The sequence below is a fragment of the Scyliorhinus torazame genome, chromosome 4 (assembly GCF_047496885.1).
Source record: "Scyliorhinus torazame isolate Kashiwa2021f chromosome 4, sScyTor2.1, whole genome shotgun sequence".
NCBI lineage: Eukaryota > Metazoa > Chordata > Chondrichthyes > Carcharhiniformes > Scyliorhinidae > Scyliorhinus > Scyliorhinus torazame.
The window spans coordinates 362418205-362442041 of NC_092710.1; the positions used below are offsets into that span (position 1 = coordinate 362418205).

A 23837-nucleotide genomic window follows, 5' to 3' on the forward strand; every position below is an offset into this window, starting at 1 on the left:
AATACCCCCCTCCAACCAGCCCCATACCCGCCATACAGGTAAATACCCCTTCCAACCAGCCCCATACCCGCCATACAGGTAAATACCCCCCTCTAACCAGCCCCAGACCCGCCATACAGGTAAATACCCCCTCCAACCAGCCCCATACCCGCCATCCAGGTAAATACCCCCTCCAACCATCTCCATACCTGCCATGCAGGAAAATACCCCCTACAACCAGCTCCACACCCGCCATCCAGTTAAATACCCCCCTCCAACCAGCCCCATACCCACCATCCAGGTAAATACCCCCTCCAACCAGCCCCACACCCGCCATCCAGGTAAATACCCCCCTCCAACCAGCTCCATACCCGCCATCCAGGTAAATACCCCCTCCAACCAGCCCCATACCCGCCATCCAGGTAAATACCCCCTCCAACCAGCCCCATATCCGCCATCCAGGTAAATACCCTTTCCAACCAGCTCCATACCCGCCATCCAGGTAAATACCCCCTCCAACCAGCCCCATACCCGCCATCCAGGTAAATACCCCCCCAACCAGCCCCACACCCGCCATCCAGGTAAATACCCCCTGCAACCAGTTCCATACCCGCCATCCAGGTAAATAGCCCCCTCCAACCAGCTCCACACCCGCCATCCAGGTAAATACCCCCTCCAACCAGCCCCATACCCGCCATCCAGGTAAATACCCCCTCCAACCAGCCCCATTCCCGCCATCCAGGTAAATACCCTATCCAACCAGCTCCATACCTGCCATCCAGGTAAATACCCCCCTCCAACCAGCTCCATACCCGCCATCCAGGTAAATACCCCCCCAACCAGCCCCACACCCGCCATCCAGGTAAATACCCCCTCCAACCAGCCCCATACCCGCCATCCAGGTAAATACCCCCCTCCAACCAGCTCCATACCCGCCATCCAGGTAAATACCCCCTCCAATCAGCTCCATACCTGCCATCCAGGTAAATACCCCCTACAACCAGCTCCACACCCACCATCCAGGTAAATACCCCCTCCAACCAGCTCCATACCCGCCATCCAGATAAATACCCCTTCCAACCAGCTCCATACCCGCCATCCAGGTAAATACCCCCATCCAACCAGCCCCATACCCGCCATCCAGGTAAATACCGCCTCCAACCAGCTCCATTCCCGCCATCCAAGTAAATACCCCCTCCAACCAGCCCCATACCGGCCATCCAGGTAAATACCCCTTCCAACCAGCCCCATACCCGCCATACAGGTAAATACCCCCCTCCAACCAGCCCCATACCCGCCATACAGGTAAATACCCCTTCCAACCAGCCCCATACCCGCCATACAGGTAAATACCCCCCTCTAACCAGCCCCAGACCCGCCATACAGGTAAATACCCCCTCCAACCAGCCCCATACCCGCCATCCAGGTAAATACCCCCTCCAACCATCTCCATACCTGCCATGCAGGAAAATACCCCCTACAACCAGCTCCACACCCGCCATCCAGTTAAATACCCCCCTCCAACCAGCCCCATACCCACCATCCAGGTAAATACCCCCTCCAACCAGCCCCACACCCGCCATCCAGGTAAATACCCCCCTCCAACCAGCTCCATACCCGCCATCCAGGTAAATACCCCCTCCAACCAGCCCCATACCCGCCATCCAGGTAAATACCCCCTCCAACCAGCCCCATATCCGCCATCCAGGTAAATACCCTTTCCAACCAGCTCCATACCCGCCATCCAGGTAAATACCCCCTCCAACCAGCCCCATACCCGCCATCCAGGTAAATACCCCCCCAACCAGCCCCACACCCGCCATCCAGGTAAATACCCCCTGCAACCAGTTCCATACCCGCCATCCAGGTAAATAGCCCCCTCCAACCAGCTCCACACCCGCCATCCAGGTAAATACCCCCTCCAACCAGCCCCATACCCGCCATCCAGGTAAATACCCCCTCCAACCAGCCCCATTCCCGCCATCCAGGTAAATACCCTATCCAACCAGCTCCATACCTGCCATCCAGGTAAATACCCCCCTCCAACCAGCTCCATACCCGCCATCCAGGTAAATACCCCCCCAACCAGCCCCACACCCGCCATCCAGGTAAATACCCCCTCCAACCAGCCCCATACCCGCCATCCAGGTAAATACCCCCCTCCAACCAGCCCCATACCCGCCATCCAGGTAAATACCCCCCTCCAACCAGCTCCATACCTGCCATCCAGGTAAATACCCCCCTCCAACCAGCTCCACACCCGCCATCCAGGTAAATATCCCTCCAACCAGCTCCACACCCGCCATCCAGGTAAATATCCCTATTACCATCTCCATACCCACCATCCAGGTTAATACCCCCCCACAACCAGCTCCATACCCGTCATCCAGGTAAATACCCCCCTCCAACCAGCCCCACACCCCGCCATCCAGGTAAATACTCCTCCAACCAGCCCCAAACCCGCCATCCAGGTAAATACCCCCTCCAACCAGCTACATACCGGCCATCCAGGTAAATACCCCCTCCAACCAGCTCCACACCCGCCATCGAGTTAAATACCCCCCTCCAACCAGCCCCATACCCGCCATCCAGGTAAATACCCCCTCCAAACAGCTCCATACCCGCCATCCAGATAAATACCCCCTCCAACCAGCTCCATACCCGCCATCCAGGTAAATACCCCCTCCAACCAGCCCCATACCCGCCATCCAGGTAAATACCCCCTCCAACCAGCCCCATACCCGCCATCCAGGTAAATACCCCCCTCCAACCAGCCCCATACCCGCCATCCAGGTAAATACCCCCCTCCAACCAGCTCCATACCTGCCATTCAGGTAAATACCCCCCTCCAACCAGCTCCACACCCGCCATCCAGGTAAATATCCTTCCAACCAGCCCATTACCCGCCATCCAGGTAAATACCCCCTCCAACCAGCACCATTACCCTGCCATCCAGGTAAATACCCCCCTCCAACCAGCTCCATACCCGCCATACAGGCAAATACCCCCTCCAACCAGCTCCACACCCGCCATCCAGGTAAATATCCCTCCAACCAGCTCCATACCCGCCATACAGGCAAATACCCCTTCCAACCAGCCCCATACCCGCCATCCAGGTAAATACCCCCTCCAACCAGCTCCATACCCGCCATCCAGGTAAATACCCCCTCCAACCAGCCCCATACCCGCCATCCAGGTAAATACCCCCCTCCAACCAGCTCCATACCCGCCATCCAGGTAAATACGCCCCTCCAACCAGCTCCACACCCACCATCCAGGTAAATACCCCCTCCAACCAGCTCCATACCCGCCATCCAGGTAAATACCCCCTCCAACCAGCTGCACACCCGTCATCCAGGTAAATACCCCCTCCAACCAGCTCCATACCCGCCATCCAGGTAAATACCCCTTCCAACCAGCCCCATACCCGCCATCCAGGTAAATACCCCATCCAACCAGCTCCATACCTGCCATCCAGGTAAATACCCCTTCCAACCAGCCCCATACCCGCCATCCAGGTAAATACCCCATCCAACCAGCTCCACACCCGCCATCGAGTTAAATACCTCCCTCCAACCAGCCCCATACCCGCCATCCAGGTAAATACCCCCTCCAACCAGCTCCATACCCGCCATCCAGATAAATACCCCCTCCAACCAGCTCCATACCCGCCATCCAGGTAAATACCCCCCTCCAACCAGCCCCATACCCGCCATCCAGGTAAATGCCCCCTCCAATCAGCTCCATACCCGCCATCCAAATAAATACCCCCTCCAACCAGCCCCATACCGGCCATCCAGGTAAATACCCCTTCCAACCAGCCCCATACCCGCCATACAGGTAAATACCCCCCTCCAACCAGCCCCATACCCGCCATACAGGTAAATACCCCTTCCAACCAGCCCCATACCCGCCATACAGGTAAATAACCCCTCCAACCAGCCCCATACCCGCCATCCAGGTAAATACCCCCTCCAACCATCTCCATACCTGCCATGCAGGAAAATACCCCCTACAACCAGCTCCACACCCGCCATCCAGTTAAATACCCCCCTCCAACCAGCCCCATACCCGCCATCCAGGTAAATACCCCCTCCAACCAGCCCCACACCCGCCATCCAGGTAAATACCCCCCTCCAACCAGCTCCATACCCGCCATCCAGGTAAATACCCCCTCCAACCAGTCCCATACCCTCCGTACAGGTAAATACCCCCCCAACCAGCCCCACACCCGCCATCCAGGTAAATACCCCCCTCCAACCAGCTCCACACCCGCCATCCAGGTAAATACCCCCCCAACCAGCCCCACACCCGCCATCCAGGTAAATACCCCCTCCAACCAGTTCCATACCCGCCATCCAGGTAAATACCCCCCTCCAACCAGCTCCATACCCGCCATCCAGGTAAATACCCCCCCAACCAGCCCCACACCCGGCATCCAGGTAAATACCCCCTCCAACCAGCTCCATACCCGCCATCCAGGTAAATACCCCCCTCCAACCAGCTCCATACCCACCATCCAGGTAAATACCCCCCTCCAACCAGCTCCACATCCGCCATCCAGGTAAATACCCCCTTCCAACCAGCTCCATACATGCCATCCAGGTAAATACCCCCTCCAACCAGCCCCATACCCGCCATCCAGGTAAATACCCCCTCCAACCAGCTCCACACCCGCCATCCAGGTAAATACCCCCCTCCAACCAGCTCGATGCCCGCCATCCAGGTAAATACCCCCCCAACCAGCTCCACACCCGCCATCCAGGTAAATACGCCCCTCCAACCAACCCCATACCCGCCATCCAGGTAAATACCCCCTCCAACCAGCTCCACACCCGCCATCCAGGTAAATACCCCCCTCCAACCAGCCCCATACCCGCCATCCAGGTAAATACCCCCCTCCAACCAGCCCGATACCCGCCATCCAGGTAAATACCCCCTCCAACCAGCCCCATACCCGCCATCCAGGTAAATACCCCCCTCCAACCAGCCCCATACCCGCCATCCAGGTTAATACCCCCCTCCAACCAGCTCCATACCCGCCATCCAGGCAAATACCCCCCTCCAACCAGCTCCACACCCGCCATCCAGGTAAATATCCCTCCAACCAGCTCCATACCCGCCATACAGGTAAATACCCCTTCCAACCAGCCCCATACCTGCCATCCAGGTAAATACCCCCTCCAACCAGCTCCAGACCCGCCATCCAGGTAAATACCCCCTCCAACCAGCCCCATACCCCGCAATCCAGGTAAATATCTCTCCAACCAGCTCCATACCCGCCATACAGGTAAATACCCCTTCTAACCAGCCCCATACCCGCCATCCAGGTAAATACCCCCTCCAACCAGCCCCATACCCGCCATCCAGGTAAATACCCCCTCCAACCAGCCCCATACCCGCCATCCAGGTAAATACCCCCTCCAACCAGCTCCACACCCACCATCCAGGTAAATACCCCCTGCAACCAGCCCCATACCCACCATCCAGGTAAATACCCCCTCCAACCAGCTCCATACCCGCCATCCAGGTAAATACCCCCTCCAACCAGCTCCACACCCGCCATCCAGGTAAATATCCCTCCAACCAGCTCCACACCCGCCATCCAGGTAAATATCCCTATTACCATCTCCATACCCACCATCCAGGTTAATACCCCCCCACAACCAGCTCCATACCCGTCATCCAGGTAAATACCCCCCTCCAACCAGCCCCACACCCCGCCATCCAGGTAAATACTCCTCCAACCAGCCCCAAACCCGCCATCCAGGTAAATACCCCCTCCAACCAGCTACATACCGGCCATCCAGGTAAATACCCCCTCCAACCAGCTCCATACCCGCCATCCAGGTAAATACCCCCTCCAACCAGCTACATACCGGCCATCCAGGTAAATACCCCCTCCAACCAGCTCCATACCCGCCATCCAGATAAATACTCCTCCAACCAGCCCCAAACACGCCATCCAGGTAAATACCCCCTCCAACCAGCTACATACCGGCCATCCAGGTAAATACCCCCTCCAACCAGCTCCAAACCCGCCATCCAGGTAAATACCCCTTCCAACCAGCCCCATACCCGCCATCCAGGTAAATACCCCTCCAACCAGCCCCACACCCGCCATCGAGTTAAATACCCCCTCCAACCAGCCCCATACCCGCCATCCAGGTAAATACCCCCTCCAAACAGCTCCATACCCGCCATCCAGATAAATACCCCCTCCAACCAGCTCCATACCCGCCATCCAGGTAAATACCCCCCTCCAACCAGCCCGATACCCGCCATCCAGGTAAATACCCCCTCCAACCAGCCCCACACCCGCCATCCAAGTAAATACCCCCTCCAACCAGCTCCATACACTCCATCCAGGTAAATACCCCCCTCCAACCAGCCCCATACCTGCCATCCAGGTAAATACCCCTTCCAACCAGCCCCATATCCGCCATACAGGTAAATACCCCCTCTAACCAGCCCCATACCCGCCATACAGGTAAATACCCTTTCCAACCAGCCCCATACCCGCCATACAAGTAAATACCCCCTCCAACCAGCCCCATACCCGCCATCCAGGTAAATACCCCCTCCAACCAGCTCCATACTTGCCATGCAGGTAAATACCCCCTACAACCAGCTCCACACCCGCCATCCAGTTAAATACCCCCCTCCAACCAGCCCCATACCCGCCATCCAGGTAAATACCCTATCCAACCAGCTCCATACCCGCCATCCAGGTAAATACCCCCCCAACCAGCCCACACCCGCCATCCAGGTAAACACCCCCTCCAACCAGCTCCATACCCGCCATCCAGGTAAATACCCCCTCCAACCAGCTCCATACCCGCCATCCAGGTAAATACCCCCCTCCAACCAGCTCCATTCCCGCCATCCAGGTAAATACCCCCTCCAACCAGCCCCATACCCGCCATCCAGGTAAATACCCCCTCCAACCAGCTCCATACCCGCCATCCAGGTAAATACCCCCTCCAACCAGCCCCATACCCGCCATCCAGGTAAATACGCCCCTCCAACCAGCCCCATACCCGCCATCCAGGTAAATACCCTATCCAACCAGCTCCATACCACCATCCAGGTAAATACCCCCCTCCAACCAGCTCCACATCCGCCATCCAGGTAAATACCCCCCCTCCAACCAGCTCCATACCCGCCATCCAGGTAAATACCCCCTCCAACCAGCTCCATACCCGCCATCCAGGTAAATACCCCCCTCCAACCAGCTCCATTCCCGCCATCCAGGTAAATACCCCCTCCAACCAGCCCCATACCCGCCATCCAGGTAAATACCCCCTCCAACCAGCTCCATACCCGCCATCCAGGTAAATACCCCCTCCAACCAGCCCCATACCCGCCATCCAGGTAAATACCCCCTCCAACCAGCTCCATACCCGCCATCCAGGTAAATACCCCCCTCCAACCAGCTCCATTCCCGCCACCCAGGTAAATACCCCTCTCCAACCAGCTCCATACCCTCCATTCAGGTAAATACCCCCCTCCAACCAGCTCCATACCCTCCATCCAGGTAAATACCCCCCTCCAACCAGCTCCATACCATCCATCCAGGTAAATACCCCCCTCCAACCAGCTCCATACCCTCCATTCAGGTAATTACCCCCTCCAACCAGCTCCATACCCGCCATCCAGGTAAATACCCCTTCCAACCATCTCCACACCCGCCATCCAGGTAAATACTCCCTCCAACCAGCTCCATACCCGCCATACAGGTAAATACCCCCTCCAACCAGCCCCATACCCGCCATCCAGGTAAATACCTCCTCCAACCAGCTCCACACCCGCCATCCAGATAAATACCCCCTCCAACCAGCACCACACCCGCCATCCAGGTAAATACCCCCTCCAACCAGCTCCACACCCGCCATCCAGGTAAATACCCCCCGCCAACAAGCCCCTACCCGCCATCCAGGCAAATACCCCCCTCCAACCAGCTCCATACCCGCCATCCAGGTAAATACCCCCTCCAACCAGCTCCATACCCGCCATCCAGGTAAATACCCCCTCCAACCAGCTCCATACCCGCCATCCAGGTAAATATCCCCCTCCAACCAGCTCCATACCCACCATCCAGGTAAATACCCCCCTCCAACCAGCTCCACACCTGCCATCCAGGTAAATATCCCCCTCCAACCAGCCCCATACCCGCCATCCAGGTAAATACCCCCTCCAACCAGCTCCATACCCGCCATCCAGGTAAATACCCCCTCCAACCAGCTCCATCTCCGTCATCCAGGTAAATACCCCCTCCAACCAGCCCCACACCCCGCCATCCAGGTAAATACCCCCTCCAACCAGCCCCATACCGGCCATCCAGGTAAATACCCCCCTCCAACCAGCCCCACACCCCGCCATCCAGGTAAATACCCCTCCAACCAGCCCCATACCCCCCATCCAGGTAAATACCCCCTCCAACCAGCCCCACACCCGCCATCCAGGTAAATACCCCCTCCAACCAGCCCCATACCGGCCATCCAGGTAAATACTCCTCCAACCAGCTCCACACCTGTCATCCAGGTAAACACCCCCCTCCAACCAGCCCCACACCCGCCATCCAGGTAAATACCCCCTCCAACCAGCTCCATACCCGCCATCCAGGTAAATATCCCCCTCCAACCAGCTCCATACCCACCATCCAGGTAAATACCCCCCTCCAACCAGCTCCACACCTGCCATCCAGGTAAATATCCCCCTCCAACAAGCCCCATACCCGCCATCCAGGTAAATACCCCCTCCAACCAGCTCCATACCCGCCATCCAGGTAAATACCCCCTCCAACCAGCTCCATCTCCGTCATCCAGGTAAATACCCCCACCAACCAGCCCCACACCCCGCCATCCAGGTAAATACCCCCTCCAACCAGCCCCATACCGGCCATCCAGGTAAATACCCCCCTCCAACCAGCCCCACACCCCGCCATCCAGGTAAATACCCCTCCAACCAGCCCCATACCCGCCATCCAGGTAAATACCCCCTCCAACCAGCCCCACACCCGCCATCCAGGTAAATACCCCCTCCAACCAGCCCCATACCGGCCATCCAGGTAAATACTCCTCCAACCAGCTCCACACCTGTCATCCAGGTAAACACCCCCCTCCAACCAGCCCCACACCCGCCATCCAGGTAAATACCCCCCTCCAACCAGCTCCATAACCGCCATCCAGGTAAATACCCCTCTCCAACCAGCTCCATACCCTCCATCCAGGTAAATACCCCCCTCCAACCAGCTCCATACCCTCCATCCAGGTAAATACCCCCTCCAACCAGCCCCATACCCGCCATCCAGGTAAATACCCCCCCAACCAGCCCCACACCCGCCATCCAGGTAAATACCCCCTCCAACCAGCTCCATACCCGCCATCCAGGTAAATACCCCCTCCAACCAGCTCCATACCCGCCATCAAGGTAAATACCCCCTCCAACCAGCTACATACCCGCCATCCAGGTAAATACCCCCTCCAACCAGCTACATACCCGCCATCCAGGTAAATACCCCCCTCCAACCAGCTCCATACCCACCATCCAGGTAAATACCCCCTCCAACCAGCTCCATACACTCCATCCAGGTAAATACCCCCCTCCAACCAGCTCCATACCCACCATCCAGGTAAATACCCCCTCCAACCAGCTCCATACCCGCCATCCAGGTAAATACCCCCTCCAACCAGCTCCATCCCCGTCATCCAGGTAAATACCCCCTCCAACCAGCCCCATACCCGCCATCCAGGTAAGTACCCCCCTCCAACCAGCTCCATACCCGCCATCCAGGTAAATACCCCCTCCAACCAGCTCCATACCCGCCATCCAGGTAAATACCCCCTCCAACCAGCCCCATACCCGCCATCCAGGTAAGTACCCCCCTCCAACCAGCTCCACACCCGCCATCCAGGTAAATACCCCCCTCCAACCAGCCCCACACCCCGCCATCCAGGTAAATACCCCTCCAACCAGCCCCATACCCGCCATCCAGGTAAATACCCCCTCCAACCAGCCCCACACCCGCCATCCAGGTAAATACCCCCTCCAACCAGCCCCATACCGGCCATCCAGGTAAATACTACTCCAACCAGCTCCACACCTGTCATCCAGGTAAACACCCCCCTCCAACCAGCCCCACACCCGCCATCCAGGTAAATACCCCCCTCCAACCAGCTCCATACCAGCCATCCAGGTAAATACCCCTCTCCAACCAGCTCCATACCCTCCATCCAGGTAAATACCCCCCTCCAACCAGCTCCATACCCTCCATCCAGGTAAATACCCCCTCCAACCAGCCCCATACCCGCCATCCAGGTAAATACCCCCCCAACCAGCCCCACACCCGCCATCCAGGTAAATACCCCCTCCAACCAGCTCCATACCCGCCATCCAGGTAAATACCCCCTCCAACCAGCTCCATACCCGCCATCCAGGTAAATACCCCCTCCAACCAGCTACATACCCGCCATCCAGGTAAATACCCCCCTCCAACCAGCCCCATACCCACCATCCAGGTAAATACCCCCTCCAACCAGCTCCATACCCGCCATCCAGGTAAATACCCCCTCCAACCAGCTACATACCCGCCATCCAGGTAAATACCCCCCTCCAACCAGCTCCATACACACCATCCAGGTAAATACCCCCTCCAACCAGCTCCATACACTCCATCCAGGTAAATACCCCCTCCAACCAGCTCCACACCGCCATCCAGGTAAATACCCCCTCCAACCAGCTCCATCCCCGTCATCCAGGTAAATACCCCCTCCAACCAGCCCCATACCCGCCATCCAGGTAAGTACCCCCCTCCAACCAGCTCCATACCCGCCATCCAGGTAAATACCCCCTCCAACCAGCCCCATACCCGCCATCCAGGTAAATACCCCCTCCAACCAGCTCCATACTCGCCATCCAGGTAAATACCCCCTCCAACCAGCCCCATACCCGCCATCCAGGTAAGTACCCCCCTCCAACCAGCTCCATACCCTCCATCCAGGAAAATACCCCCTCCAACCAGCCCCATACCCGCCATCCAGGTAAATACCCCCTCCAACCAGCTCCATCTCCGTCATCCAGGTAAATACCCCCTCCAACCAGCTCCATACCCGCCATCCAGGTAAATACCCCCTCCAACCAGCTCCATACCCGCCATCCAGGTAAATACCCCCTCCAACCAGCTCCTTACCCTCCATCCAGGTAAATACCCCCTCCAACCAGCTCCATCTCCGTCATCCAGGTAAATACCCCCCTCCAACCAGCCCCACACCCCGCCATCCAGGTAAATACCCCCTCCAACCAGCTCCATACCCTCCATCCAGGTAAATACCCCCTCCAACCAGCTCCATCTCCGTCATCCAGGTAAATACCCCCCTCCAACCAGCCCCACACCCCGCCATCCAGGTAAATACCCCCTCCAACCAGCCCCATACCCTCCATCCAGGTAAATACCCCCCTCCAACCAGCTCCATACCCTCCATCCAGGTAAATACCCCTTCCAACCAACTCCACACCCGCCATCCAGGTAAATACTCCCTCCAACCAGCTCCATACCCTCCATCCAGGTAAATACCCCCCTCCAACCAGCTCCATACCCTCCATCCAGGTAAATACCCCTTCCAACCAACTCCACACCCGCCATACAGGTAAATACCCCCTCCAACCAGCTCCATACCCGCCATACAGGTAAATACCCCCTCCAACCAGCCCCATACCCGCCATCCAGTTAAATACCCCCTCCAACCAGCCCCATACCCGCCATCCAGGTAAATACCTCCTCCAACCAGCTCCACACCCGCCATCCAGATAAATACCCCCTCCAACCAGCACCATACCCGCCATCCAGGTAAATACCCCCTCCAACCAGCTCCATACCCGCCATCCAGGTAAATACCCCCTCCAACCAGCTCCACACCCGCCATCCAGGTGAATACCCCTTCCAACCAGCTCCATACCCACCATCCAGGTAAATAACCCCTCCAACCAGCTCCATACCCGCCATCCAGGTAAATACCCCCTCCAACCAGCTCCATACCCGCCATCCAGGTAAATACCCCCTCCAACCAGCACCATACCCGCCATCCAGGTAAATACCCCCTCCAACCAGCTCCATACCCTCCATCCAGGTAAATACCACCCTCCAACTAGCTCCATACCCGCCATCCAGGTAATTACCCCCTCCAACCAGCTCCATACCCTCCATCCAGGTAAATACCCCCTCCAACCAGCTCCATACCCTCCATCCAGGTAAATATCCCCTCCAACCAGCTCCATACCCGCCATCCAGGTAAATATCCCCTCCAACCAGCACCGTACCCGCCATCCAGGTAAATACCCCCTCCAACCAGCTCCATACCCACCATCCAGGTAAATACCCCTCTCCAACCAGCCCCATACCCAACATCCAGGTAAATCCCCCCCTCCAACCAGCTCCATACCCGCCATCCAGGTAAATACCCCCTCCAACCAGCCCCATACCCACCATCCATGTAAATACCCCCCTCCAACCAGCTCCATACCCGCCATCCAGGTAAATACCCCCTCCAACCAGCTCCATACCCGCCATCCAGGTAAACACCCCCTCCAACCAGCCCCACACTCGCCATCCAGGTAAATACCCCCCTCCAACCAGCTCCACACCCGCCATCCAGGTAAATACCCCCTCTAACCAGCTCCATACCCGCCATCCAGGTAAATATCCCCTCCAACCAGCTCCATACCCTCCATCCAGGTAAATACCCCCTCCAACCAGCCCCATTCCCACCATCCAGGTAAATACCCCCTCCAACCAGCCCCATACCCACCATCCAGGTAAATACCCCCTCCAACCAGCTCCATACCCACCATCCAGGTAAATACCCCCTCCAACCAGCCCCACACCCGCCATCCAGGTAAATACCCCCTCCAACCAGCTCCATACCCGCCATCCAGGTAAATACCCCCTCCAACCAGCTCCATACCCTCCATCCAGGTAAATACCCTCCAACCAGCTCCATACCCGCCATCCAGGTAAATACCCCCTCCAACCAGCTCCATACCCGCCATCCAGGTAAATACCCCCTCCAACCAGCTCCATACCTGCCATCCAGGTAAATACCCCCTCCAACCAGCCCCATACCCGCCATCCAGGTAAATACCCCCTCCAACCAGCACCATACCCGCCATCCAGGTAAATACCCCCTCCAACCAGCTCCATACCCACCATCCAGGTAAATACCCCTCCAACCAGCTCCATACCCTCCATCCAGGTAAATACCCCCTCCAACCAGCCCCATACCCAACATCCAGGTAAATCCCCCCCTCCAACCAGCTCCATACCCGCCATCCAGGTAAATACCCCCTCCAACCAGCCCCATACCCACCATCCAGGTAAATCCCCCCTCTAACCTGCTCCATACCCACCATCCAGGTAAATACCTCTCCAACCAGCTCAATACCCGCCATCCAGGTAAATACCCCCTCCTACCAGCTGCACACCCGCCATCCAGGTAAATACCCCCTCCAACCAGCTCCACACACGCCATCCAGGTAAATACCCCCCTCCAACCAGCTCCACACCCGCCATCCAGGTAAATACCCCCCTCCAACCAGCCCCATACCCGCCATCCAGGTAAATACCCCCCTCCAACCAGCCCCATACCCGCCATCCAGGTAAATACCCCCTCCAACCAGCCCCATACCCGCCATCCAGGTAAATACCCCCCTCCAACCAGCTCCACACCCGCCATCCAGGTAAATACCCCCTCTAACCAGCTCCACACCCGCCATCCAGGTAAATACCCCCTCCAACCAGCTCCATACCCGCCATCCAGGTAAATACCCACTCCAACCAGCTCCATACCCGCCATCCAGGTAAATACCCCCTCCAACCAGCTCCACACCTTCCATCCAGGTAAATACCCCCTCCAACCAGCCCCATACCCGCCATCCAGGTAAATACTCCCTCCAACCAGCTCCATACCCCGCCAACCAATAGAACCAGATGTCCGACTCCTGCACCTAGTTCTTATGTTCAATCCACATTCCCCAGCTCCTGCCGAATTTTGGTATAGTTGGCCTTCCCCCAATTTAGCACTCGTCCTTGTCCATGAGTATTCTAAAACTTAAGGAATAGAACATAGAACATAACAGCTCAGTACAGGCCCTTCGGCCCTCGATGTTGCGCCGACCTGTGAAACCACTCTAAAGCCCATCTACACTATTCCCTTATCGTCCATATGTCTATCCAATGACCATTTGAATATCCTTAGTGTTGGCTAGTTCACTACTGTTGCAGGCAGGGCATTCCACACCCTTACTACTCTCTGAGTAAAGAACCTACCTCTGACATCTGTCTTATATCTATCTCCCCTCAATTTAAAGCTATGTCCTCTCGTGCTAGACATCACCATCCGAGGAAAAAGGCTCTCACTGTCCACCATATCCAATCCTCTGATCATCTTGTATGCCTCAATTAAGTCACCTCTTAATCTTCTCTTTAACGAAAACAGCCTCAAGTCCCTCAGCCTTTCCTCATAAGATCTTCTCTCCATACCAGGCAACATTCTGGTAAATCTCCTCTGCACCCTTTCCAATGCTTCCACATCCTTCCTATAATGCGGCGACCAGAATTGCACGCAATACTCCAAATGCGGCCGCACCAGAGTTTTGTACAGCTGCAACATGACCTCATGGCTCCGAAACTCAATCCCTCTACCAATAAACGCTAACACACCGTACGCCTTCTTAACAACCCTATCAACCTGGGTGGCAACTTTCAGGGATCTATGTACATGGACACCGAGATCTCTCTGCTCATCCACACTGCCAAGAATCTTACCATTAGCCCAGTACTCAGTCTTCCTGTTACTCTTTCCAAAATGAATCACCTCACACTTTTCTGCATTAAACTCCATTTGCCACCTCTCAGCCCAGCGCTGCAGCTTATCTATGTCTCTCTGTAACTTGTAACATCCTTCCGCACTGTCCACAACTCCACCGACTTTAGTGTCATCTGCAAATTTACTCACCCATCCTTCTACGCCCTCCTCCAGGTCATTTATAAAAATGACAAACAGCAGTGGCCTCAAAACAGATCCTTGTGGTACACCACTAGTAACTGGACTCACAAAAGGTGAAGTCACACGGGATCAGGGGTGAGCTGGCAAGGTGGATACAGAACTGGCTAGGCCATAGAAGGCAGAGAGTAGCAATGGAAGGATGCTTTTCTAATTGGAGGGCTGTGACCAGTGGTGTTCCACAGGGATCAGTGCTGGGACTTTGCTCTTTGTAGTATATATAAATGATTTGGAGGAAAATGTAACTGGTCTGATTAGTAAGTTTGCAGACGACACAAAGGTTGGTGGAATTGCGGTTAGCGATGAGGACTGTCGGAGGATACAGCAGGATTTAGATCGTTTGGAGACTTGGGCGGAGAGATGGCAGATGGAGTTTAATCCGGACAAATGTGAGGTAATGCATTTTGGAAGGTCTAATGCAGGTAGGGAATATACAGTGAATGGTAGAACCCTCAAGAGTATTGAAAGTCAAAGAGATCTAGGAGTACAGGTCCACAGGTCATTGAAAGGGGCAACACAGGTGGAGAAGGTAGTCAAGAAGGCATACGGCATGCTTGCCTTCATTGGCTGGGGCATTGAGTATAAGAATTGGCAAGTCATGTTGCAGCTGTATAGAACCTTAGTTAGGCCACACTTGGAGTATAGTGTTCAATTCTGGTCGCCACACTACCAGAAGGATGTGGAGGCTTTGGAGAGGGTGCAGAAGAGATTTACCAGAATGTTGCCTGGTATGGTGGGCATTAGCTATGAGGAGCGGTTGAATAAACTCGGTTTGTTCTCACTGGAACGAAGGAGGTTGAGGGGCGACCTGATAGAGGTCTACAAAATTATGAGGGGCATAGACAGAGTGGATAGTCAGAGGCTTTTCCCCAGGGTAGAGGGGTCAATTACTAGGGGGCATAGGTTTAAGGTGAGAGGGGCAAGGTTTAGAGTAGATGTACGAGGCAAGTTTTTTACGCAGAGGGTAGTGGGTGCCTGGAACTCACTACCGGAGGAGGTAGTGGAAGCAGGGACGATAGTGACATTTAAGGGGCATCTTGACAAATACATGAATAGCATGGGAATAGAGGGATACGGACCCAGGAAGTGTAGAAGATTGAAGTTTAGTCGGGCAGCATGGTCGGCACGGGCTTGGAGGGCCGAAGGGCCTGTTCCTGTGCTGTACATTTCTTTGTTCTTTGTTTGTTCTTTGACTCCAGGCTGAACATTTCCCATCAACCACCACCCTCTGTCTTCTTACAGCTAGCCAATTTCTGATCCAAACTGCTAAATCACCCAGAATCCCATGCCTCCGTATTTTCTGCAGAATAATATGATCAGGGATAGTCAGCATGGCTTTGTAAAGGGTAGGTCATGCCTCACAAACCTTATTGAGTTCTTTGAGAAGGTGACTGAACAGGTAGACGAGGGTAGAGCAGTTGATGTGGTGTATATGGATTTCAGCAAAGCGTTTGATAAGGTTCCCCAAGGTAGGCTATTGCAGAAAATACGGAGGCTGGGGATTGAGGGTGATTTAGAGATGTGGATCAGAAATTGGCTAGCTGAAAGAAGACAGAGGGTGGTGGTTGATGGGAAATGTTCAGAATGGAGTTCAGTTACAAGTGGCGTACCACAAGGATCTGTTCTGGGGCCGTTGCTGTTTGTCATTTTTATCAATGACCTAGAGGAGGGCGCAGAAGGGTGGGTGAGTAAATTTGCAGACAATACTAAAGTCGGTGGTGTTGTCGACAGTGTGGAAGGATGTGGCAGGTTACAGAGGGATATAGATAAGCTGCAGAGCTGGGCTGAGAGGTGGCAAATGGAGTTTAATGTAGAGAAGTGTGAGGTGATTCACTTTGGAAGGAATAACAGGAATGCGGAATATTTGGCTCATGGTAAAGTTCTTGGAAGTGTGGATGAGCAGAGGGATCTAGGTGTCCATGTACATAGATCCCTGAAAGTTGCCACCCAGGTTGATAGGGTGGTGAAGAAGGCCTATGGAGTGTTGGCCTTTATTGGTAGAGGGATTGAGTTCCGGAGTCAGGAGGTCATGTTGCAGCTGTACAGAACTCTGGTACGGCCGCATTTGGAGTATTGCGTACAGTTCTGGTCACCGCATTATAGGAAGGACGTGGAGGCTTTGGAGCGGGTGCAGAGGAGATTTACCAGGATGTTGCCTGGTATGGAGGGAAAATCTTATGAGGAAAGGCTGATGGACTTGAGGTTGTTTTCGTTGGAGAGAAGAAGGTTAAGAGGAGACTTAATAGAGGCATACAAAATGATCAGGGGGTTGGATAGGGTGGACAGTGAGAGCCTTCTCCCACGGATATGGCTGGCACGAGGGGACATAGCTTTAAACTGAGGGGTAATAGATATAGGACAGAGGTCAGAGGTAGGTTCTTTACGCAAAGAGTAGTGAGGCCGTGGAATGCACTACCTGCAACAGTAGTGAACTCGCCAACATTGAGGGCATTTAAAAGTTTATTGGATAAACACATGGAAGATAATGGCATAGTGTAGGTTAGATGGCTTTTGTTTCGGTGCAACATCGTGGGCCGAAGGGCCTGTACTGCGCTGTATCGTTCTATGTTCTATGTTCTAATTCCTGCCTTACATCCCTATACCTTTTTCTACCTATGTCGTTGGTACCTATGTGGACCACGACTTGGGGCTGCTCCCCCTCCCCCTTAAGGATCCTGAAAACACGATCCGAGACATCACGCACCCTGGCACCTGGGAGGCAACACACCAACCGTGAGTCTCTCTCGTTCCCACAGAATCTCCTATCTATCCCCCTAACTATGGAGTCTCCAATGACTAATACTCTACTCCTCTCCTCCCTTCCCTTCTGAGCAACAGGGACAGACTCTGTGCCAGAGATCTGTACCCCATGGCTTACCCCTGGTAAGTCCCCACACCCCACCAACAGTATCCAAAGCGGTATACTTGTTACTAAGGGGAACGACCACAGGGGATCCCTGTACTGACTGCTTCCTCCCAGCCCCTCTCACTGTCACCCATCTATCTTTATTCTTCGGAGTAACTACATCCCTGAAGCTTCTATCTATGACCACCTCTGCCTCCCGCAGTTCATCCAGCTCCAGCTCCAGTTCCCTAACGCGGTTTCTGAGGAGCTGGAGATGGGTGCACTTCCCACAGATGAAATCAGCAGGGACACTGTCGGCGTCCCTCACCTCAAACATTCTTCAGGAGGAACATTGCACTACCTTCCCTGCCAGCCCCTCTCGATAACAGCCCAAAGATGTGCTGGTTAGGTGGATTGGCCATGCTAAATTTCCCCATAGTGTCTAAAAAGGTGCAGGTTAGGGGGAGGGAGGGGTGGGGGGGTTATGGGGATAGGGTAGGGAGGTGGGTCTGGGTAAGGTGCTCTTTCTGAGGATAGGTGCAGATTCGATGGGCCGACTGGCCTCCTTCCGCCCTGTAGGGATTCTCTCTGTGGTTGCTGACTCTCAAACCTCCACATTTCACAATGCCCATTTTGAATATTTTCTGTGCAATGCCTTGAGGCTCTTCCACTGTATCAATGGTGTTGAGGTAAATCTTTTAAAATGTGAATGTTAAAATGCACATTCCTTTTCCATCGCTGTCTGGTTAGTGCGGAAGCGGTGCTCAGAGCTGTTCGCAATTTCGTGTCAATCAGTTTAATGAATTGCAGTTGTCTCTCTGCTCGCCTGTGTGTGTCTGAAGCTGGTTTTGTGTGTGTTGTAGCTCCAGCCAATGCTCGCATTGTCCATTCTGGTCAGGCCTGTGTGGTGAAGGAAGATGACATCAGTGAACGGGTTTACACCATCCGGGAGGGCAGCACACTGGTCCTTGTTTGCCTCGTGACGGGACATCCCAGACCCCAGGTAGTGTCTGAACATCTTTCTGATTGTTGTTATCGAAGAAGCTGTTCAAGCAGCAATATGAACACAGACCGTCCTGGTCCACAGACCCACCTGTCCCCTTTACAGAGCGTCCTGGTCCACAGACCCACCTGTCCCCTTTACAGACTGTCCTGGTCCACAGACCCACCTGTCCCCTTTACAGAGCGTCCTGGTCCACAGACCCACCTGTCCCCTTTACAGACCGTCCTGGTCCAGAAACCCACCTGTCCCCTTTACAGACCGTCCTGGTCCACAGACCCACCTGTCCCCTTTACAGACTGTCCTGGTCCACAGACCCACCTGTCCCCTTTACAGACCGTCCTGGTCCATATACCCACCTGTCCCCTTTACAGACTGTCCTGGTCCACAGACCCACCTGTCCCCTTTACAGACTGTCCTGGTTCACAGACCCACCTGTCCCCTTTACAGACCGTCCTGGTTCACAGACCCACCTGTCCCCTTTACAGACTGTCCTGGTCCACAGACCCACCTGTCCCCTTTACAGACCGTCCTGGTCCACAGACCCACCTGTCCCCTTTAGAGAGCGCCCTGGTCCACAGACCCACCTGTCCCCTTTACAGACCGTCCTGGTCCACTGACCCACCTGTCCCCTTTACAGACTGTCCTGGTCCACAGACCCACCTGTCCCCTTTACAGAGCGTCCTGGTCCACAGACCCACCTGTCCCCTTTACAGACTGTCCTGGTCCACAGACCCACCTGTCCCCTTTACAGAGAGTCCTGGTCCACAGACCCACCTGTCCCCTTTACAGACTGTCCTGGTCCACAGACCCACCTGTCCCCTTTACAGAGCGTCCTGGTCCACAGACCCACCTGTCCCCTTTACAGAGCGTCCTGGTCCACAGACCCACCTGTCCCCTTTACAGACCGTCCTGGTCCACAGACCCACCTGTCCCCTTTACAGAGCGTCCTGGTCCACAGACCCACCTGTCCCCTTTACAGACCGTCCTGGTCCACAGACCCACCTGTCCCCTTTACAGACCGTCCTGGTCCACAGACCCACCTGTCCCCTTTACAGACCGTCCTGGTCCACAGACCCACCTGTCCCCTTTACAGACCGTCCTGGTCCACAGACCCACCTGTCCCCTTTACAGAGAGTCCTGGTCCACAGACCCACCTGTCCCCTTTACAGACTGTCCTGGTCCACAGACCCACCTGTCCCCTTTACAGAGCGTCCTGGTCCACAGACCCACCTGTCCCCTTTACAGACCGTCCTGGTCCACAGACCCACCTGTCCCCTTTACAGACTGTCCTGGTCCACAGACCCACCTGTCCCCTTTCCAGACTGTCCTGGTCCACAGACCCACCTGTCCCCTTTACAGAGCGTCCTGGTTCACAGACCCACCTGTCCCCTTTACAGAGCGTCCTGGTTCACTGACCCACCTGTCCCCTTTACAGACCGTCCTGGTCCACAGACCCACCTGTCCCCTTTACAGACCGTCCTGGTCCACAGACCCACCTGTCCCCTTTACAGACTGTCCTGGTCCACAGACCCACCTGTCCCCTTTACAGAGCGTCCTGGTCCACAGACCCACCTGTCCCCTTTACAGACTGTCCTGGTCCACAGACCCACCTGTCCCCTTTACAGACTGTCCTGGTCCACAGACCCACCTGTCCCCTTTACAGACTGTCCTGGTCCACAGACCCACCTGCCCCTTTACAGACTGTCCTGGTTCACAGACCCACCTGTCCCCTTTACAGACTGTCCTGGTCCACAGACCCACCTGTCCCCTTTACAGACTGTCCTGGTTCACAGACCCACCTGTCCCCTTTACAGACCGTCCTGGTACACAGACCCACCTGTCCCCTTTACAGAGCGTCCTGGTCCACAGACCCACCTGTCCCCTTTACAGACCGTCCTGGTCCATATACCCACCTGTCCCCTTTACAGACTGTCCTGGTCCACAGACCCACCTGTCCCCTTTACAGACTGTCCTGGTCCACAGACCCACCTGTCCCCTTTACAGACTGTCCTGGTCCACAGACCCACCTGTCCCCTTTACGGACTGTCCTGGTCCACAGACCCACCTGTCCCCTTTACAGAGCGTCCTGGTCCACAGACCCACCTGTCCCCTTTACAGACTGTCCTGGTCCACAGACCCACCTGTCCCCTTTACAGACCGTCCTGGTCCACAGACCCACCTGTCCCCTTTACAGACCGTCCTGGTCCATATACCCACCTGTCCCCTTTACAGAGCGTCCTGGTCCACAGACCCACCTGTCCCCTTTACAGACTGTCCTGGTCCACAGACCCACCTGTCCCCTTTACAGACTGTCCTGGTCCACAGACCCACCTGTCCCCTTTACAGACTGTCCTGGTCCACAGACCCACCTGTCCCCTTTACAGACTGTCCTGGTCCACAGACCCACCTGTCCCCTTTACAGACTGTCCTGGTCCACAGACCCACCTGTCCCCTTTACAGACTGTCCTGGTCCACAGACCCACCTGTCCCCTTTACAGACCGTCCTGGTTCACAGACCCACCTGTCCCCTTTACAGACTGTCCTGGTCCACAGACCCACCTGTCCCCTTTACAGACCGTCCTGGTCCATATACCCACCTGTCCCCTTTACAGACTGTCCTGGTTCACAGACCCACCTGTCCCCTTTACAGAGCGTCCTTGTCCACAGACCCACCTGTCCCCTTTACAGACCGTCCTGGTCCATATACCCACCTGTCCCCTTTACAGACCGTCCTGGTCCATATACCCACCTGTCCCCTTTACAGACCGTCCTGGTCCACAGACCCACCTGTCCCCTTTACAGAGCGTCCTGGTCCACAGACCCACCTGTCCCCTTTACAGACCGTCCTGGTCCACAGACACACCTGTCCCCTTTACAGACCGTCCTGGTCCACAGACCCACCTGTCCCCTTTACAGACCGTCCTGGTCCATATACCCACCTGTCCCCTTTACAGAGCGTCCTGGTCCACAGACCCACCTGTCCCCTTTACAGACTGTCCTGGTCCACAGACCCACCTGTCCCCTTTAGAGAGCGTCCTGGTCCACAGACCCACCTGTCCCCTTTACAGACTGTCCTGGTCCACAGACCCACCTGTCCCCTTTACAGACCGTCCTGGTCCACAGACCCACCTGTCCCCTTTACAGACCGTCCTGGTCCATATACCCACCTGTCCCCTTTACAGAGCGTCCTGGTCCACAGACCCACCTGTCCCCTTTACAGACTGTCCTGGTCCACAGACCCACCTGTCCCCTTTACAGACTGTCCTGGTCCACAGACCCACCTGTCCCCTTTACAGACTGTCCTGGTCCACAGACCCACCTGTCCCCTTTACAGACTGTCCTGGTCCACAGATCCACCTGTCCCCTTTACAGACTGTCCTGGTCCACAGACCCACCTGTCCCCTTTACAGACTGTCCTGGTCCACAGACCCACCTGTCCCCTTTACAGACCGTCCTGGTTCACAGACCCACCTGTCCCCTTTACAGACTGTCCTGGTCCACAGACCCACCTGTCCCCTTTACAGACCGTCCTGGTCCATATACCCACCTGTCCCCTTTACAGACTGTCCTGGTTCACAGACCCACCTGTCCCCTTTACAGAGCGTCCTGGTCCACAGACCCACCTGTCCCCTTTACAGACCGTCCTGGTCCATATACCCACCTGTCCCCTTTACAGACCGTCCTGGTCCACAGACCCACCTGTCCCCTTTACAGACTGTCCTGGTCCATATACCCACCTGTCCCCTTTACAGACCGTCCTGGTCCACAGACCCACCTGTCCCCTTTACAGAGCGTCCTGGTCCACAGACCCACCTGTCCCCTTTACAGACTGTCCTGGTCCACAGACCCACCTGTCCCCTTTACAGACTGTCCTGGTCCACAGACCCACCTGTCCCCTTTACAGACTGTCCTGGTTCACTGACCCACCTGTCCCCTTTACAGACTGTCCTGGTCCACAGACCCACCTGTCCCCTTTACAGAGCGTCCTGGTCCACAGACCCACCTGTCCCCTTTACAGACTGTCCTGGTCCACAGACCCACCTGTCCCCTTTACAGACTGTCCTGGTCCACAGACCCACCTGTCCCCTTTACAGACCGTCCTGGTCCACAGACCCACCTGTCCCCTTTACAGAGCGTCCTGGTCCACAGACCCACCTGTCCCCTTTACAGAGCGTCCTGGTCCACAGACCCACCTGTCCCCTTTACAGAGCGTCCTGGTCCACAGACCCACCTGTCCCCTTTACAGACTGTCCTGGTCCACAGACCCACCTGTCCCCTTTACAGACTGTCCTGGTTCACTGACCCACCTGTCCCCTTTACAGACTGTCCTGGTCCACAGACCCACCTGTCCCCTTTACAGACTGTCCTGGTCCATATACCCACCTGTCCCCTTTACAGACTGTCCTGGTCCACAGACCCACCTGTCCCCTTTACAGAGCGTCCTGGTCCACAGACCCACCTGTCCCCTTTACAGACTGTCCTGGTTCACTGACCCACCTGTCCCCTTTACAGACCATCCTGGTCCACAGACCCACCTGTCCCCTTTACAGAGCGTCCTGGTCCACAGACCCACCTGTCCCCTTTACAGACCGTCCTGGTCCACAGACCCACCTGTCCCCTTTACAGACTGTCCTGGTCCACAGACCCACCTGTCCCCTTTACAGACCGTCCTGGTCCACAGACCCACCTGTCCCCTTTGCAGAGCGTCCTGGTCCACAGACCCACCTGTCCCCTTTACAGACTGTCCTGGTCCACAGACCCACCTGTCCCCTTTACAGACCGTCCTGGTCCACAGACCCACCTGTCCCCTTTACAGACCGTCCTGGTTCACATACCCACCTGTCCCCTTTACAGACTGTCCTGGTTCACAGACCCACCTGTCCCCTTTACAGACTGTCCTGGTCCACAGACCCACCTGTCCCCTTTACAGACCGTCCTGGTTCACAGACCC

The 23837-nt window shown here is 55.8% G+C and overlaps 1 protein-coding gene across 1 annotated transcript in view; it reads left to right on the top strand.

The window, feature by feature from the left end:
• Nucleotides 1–23837, top strand: part of LOC140411222 (MAM domain-containing glycosylphosphatidylinositol anchor protein 1-like) — an 875194-nt gene that overhangs the window by 130462 nt on the left and 720895 nt on the right. The window contains exon 2 of the mRNA XM_072500330.1: nt 18747–18886. Coding sequence (XP_072356431.1) covers nt 18747–18886 — 140 coding nt within the window. The remainder of the gene's footprint in view (nt 1–18746; nt 18887–23837) is intronic.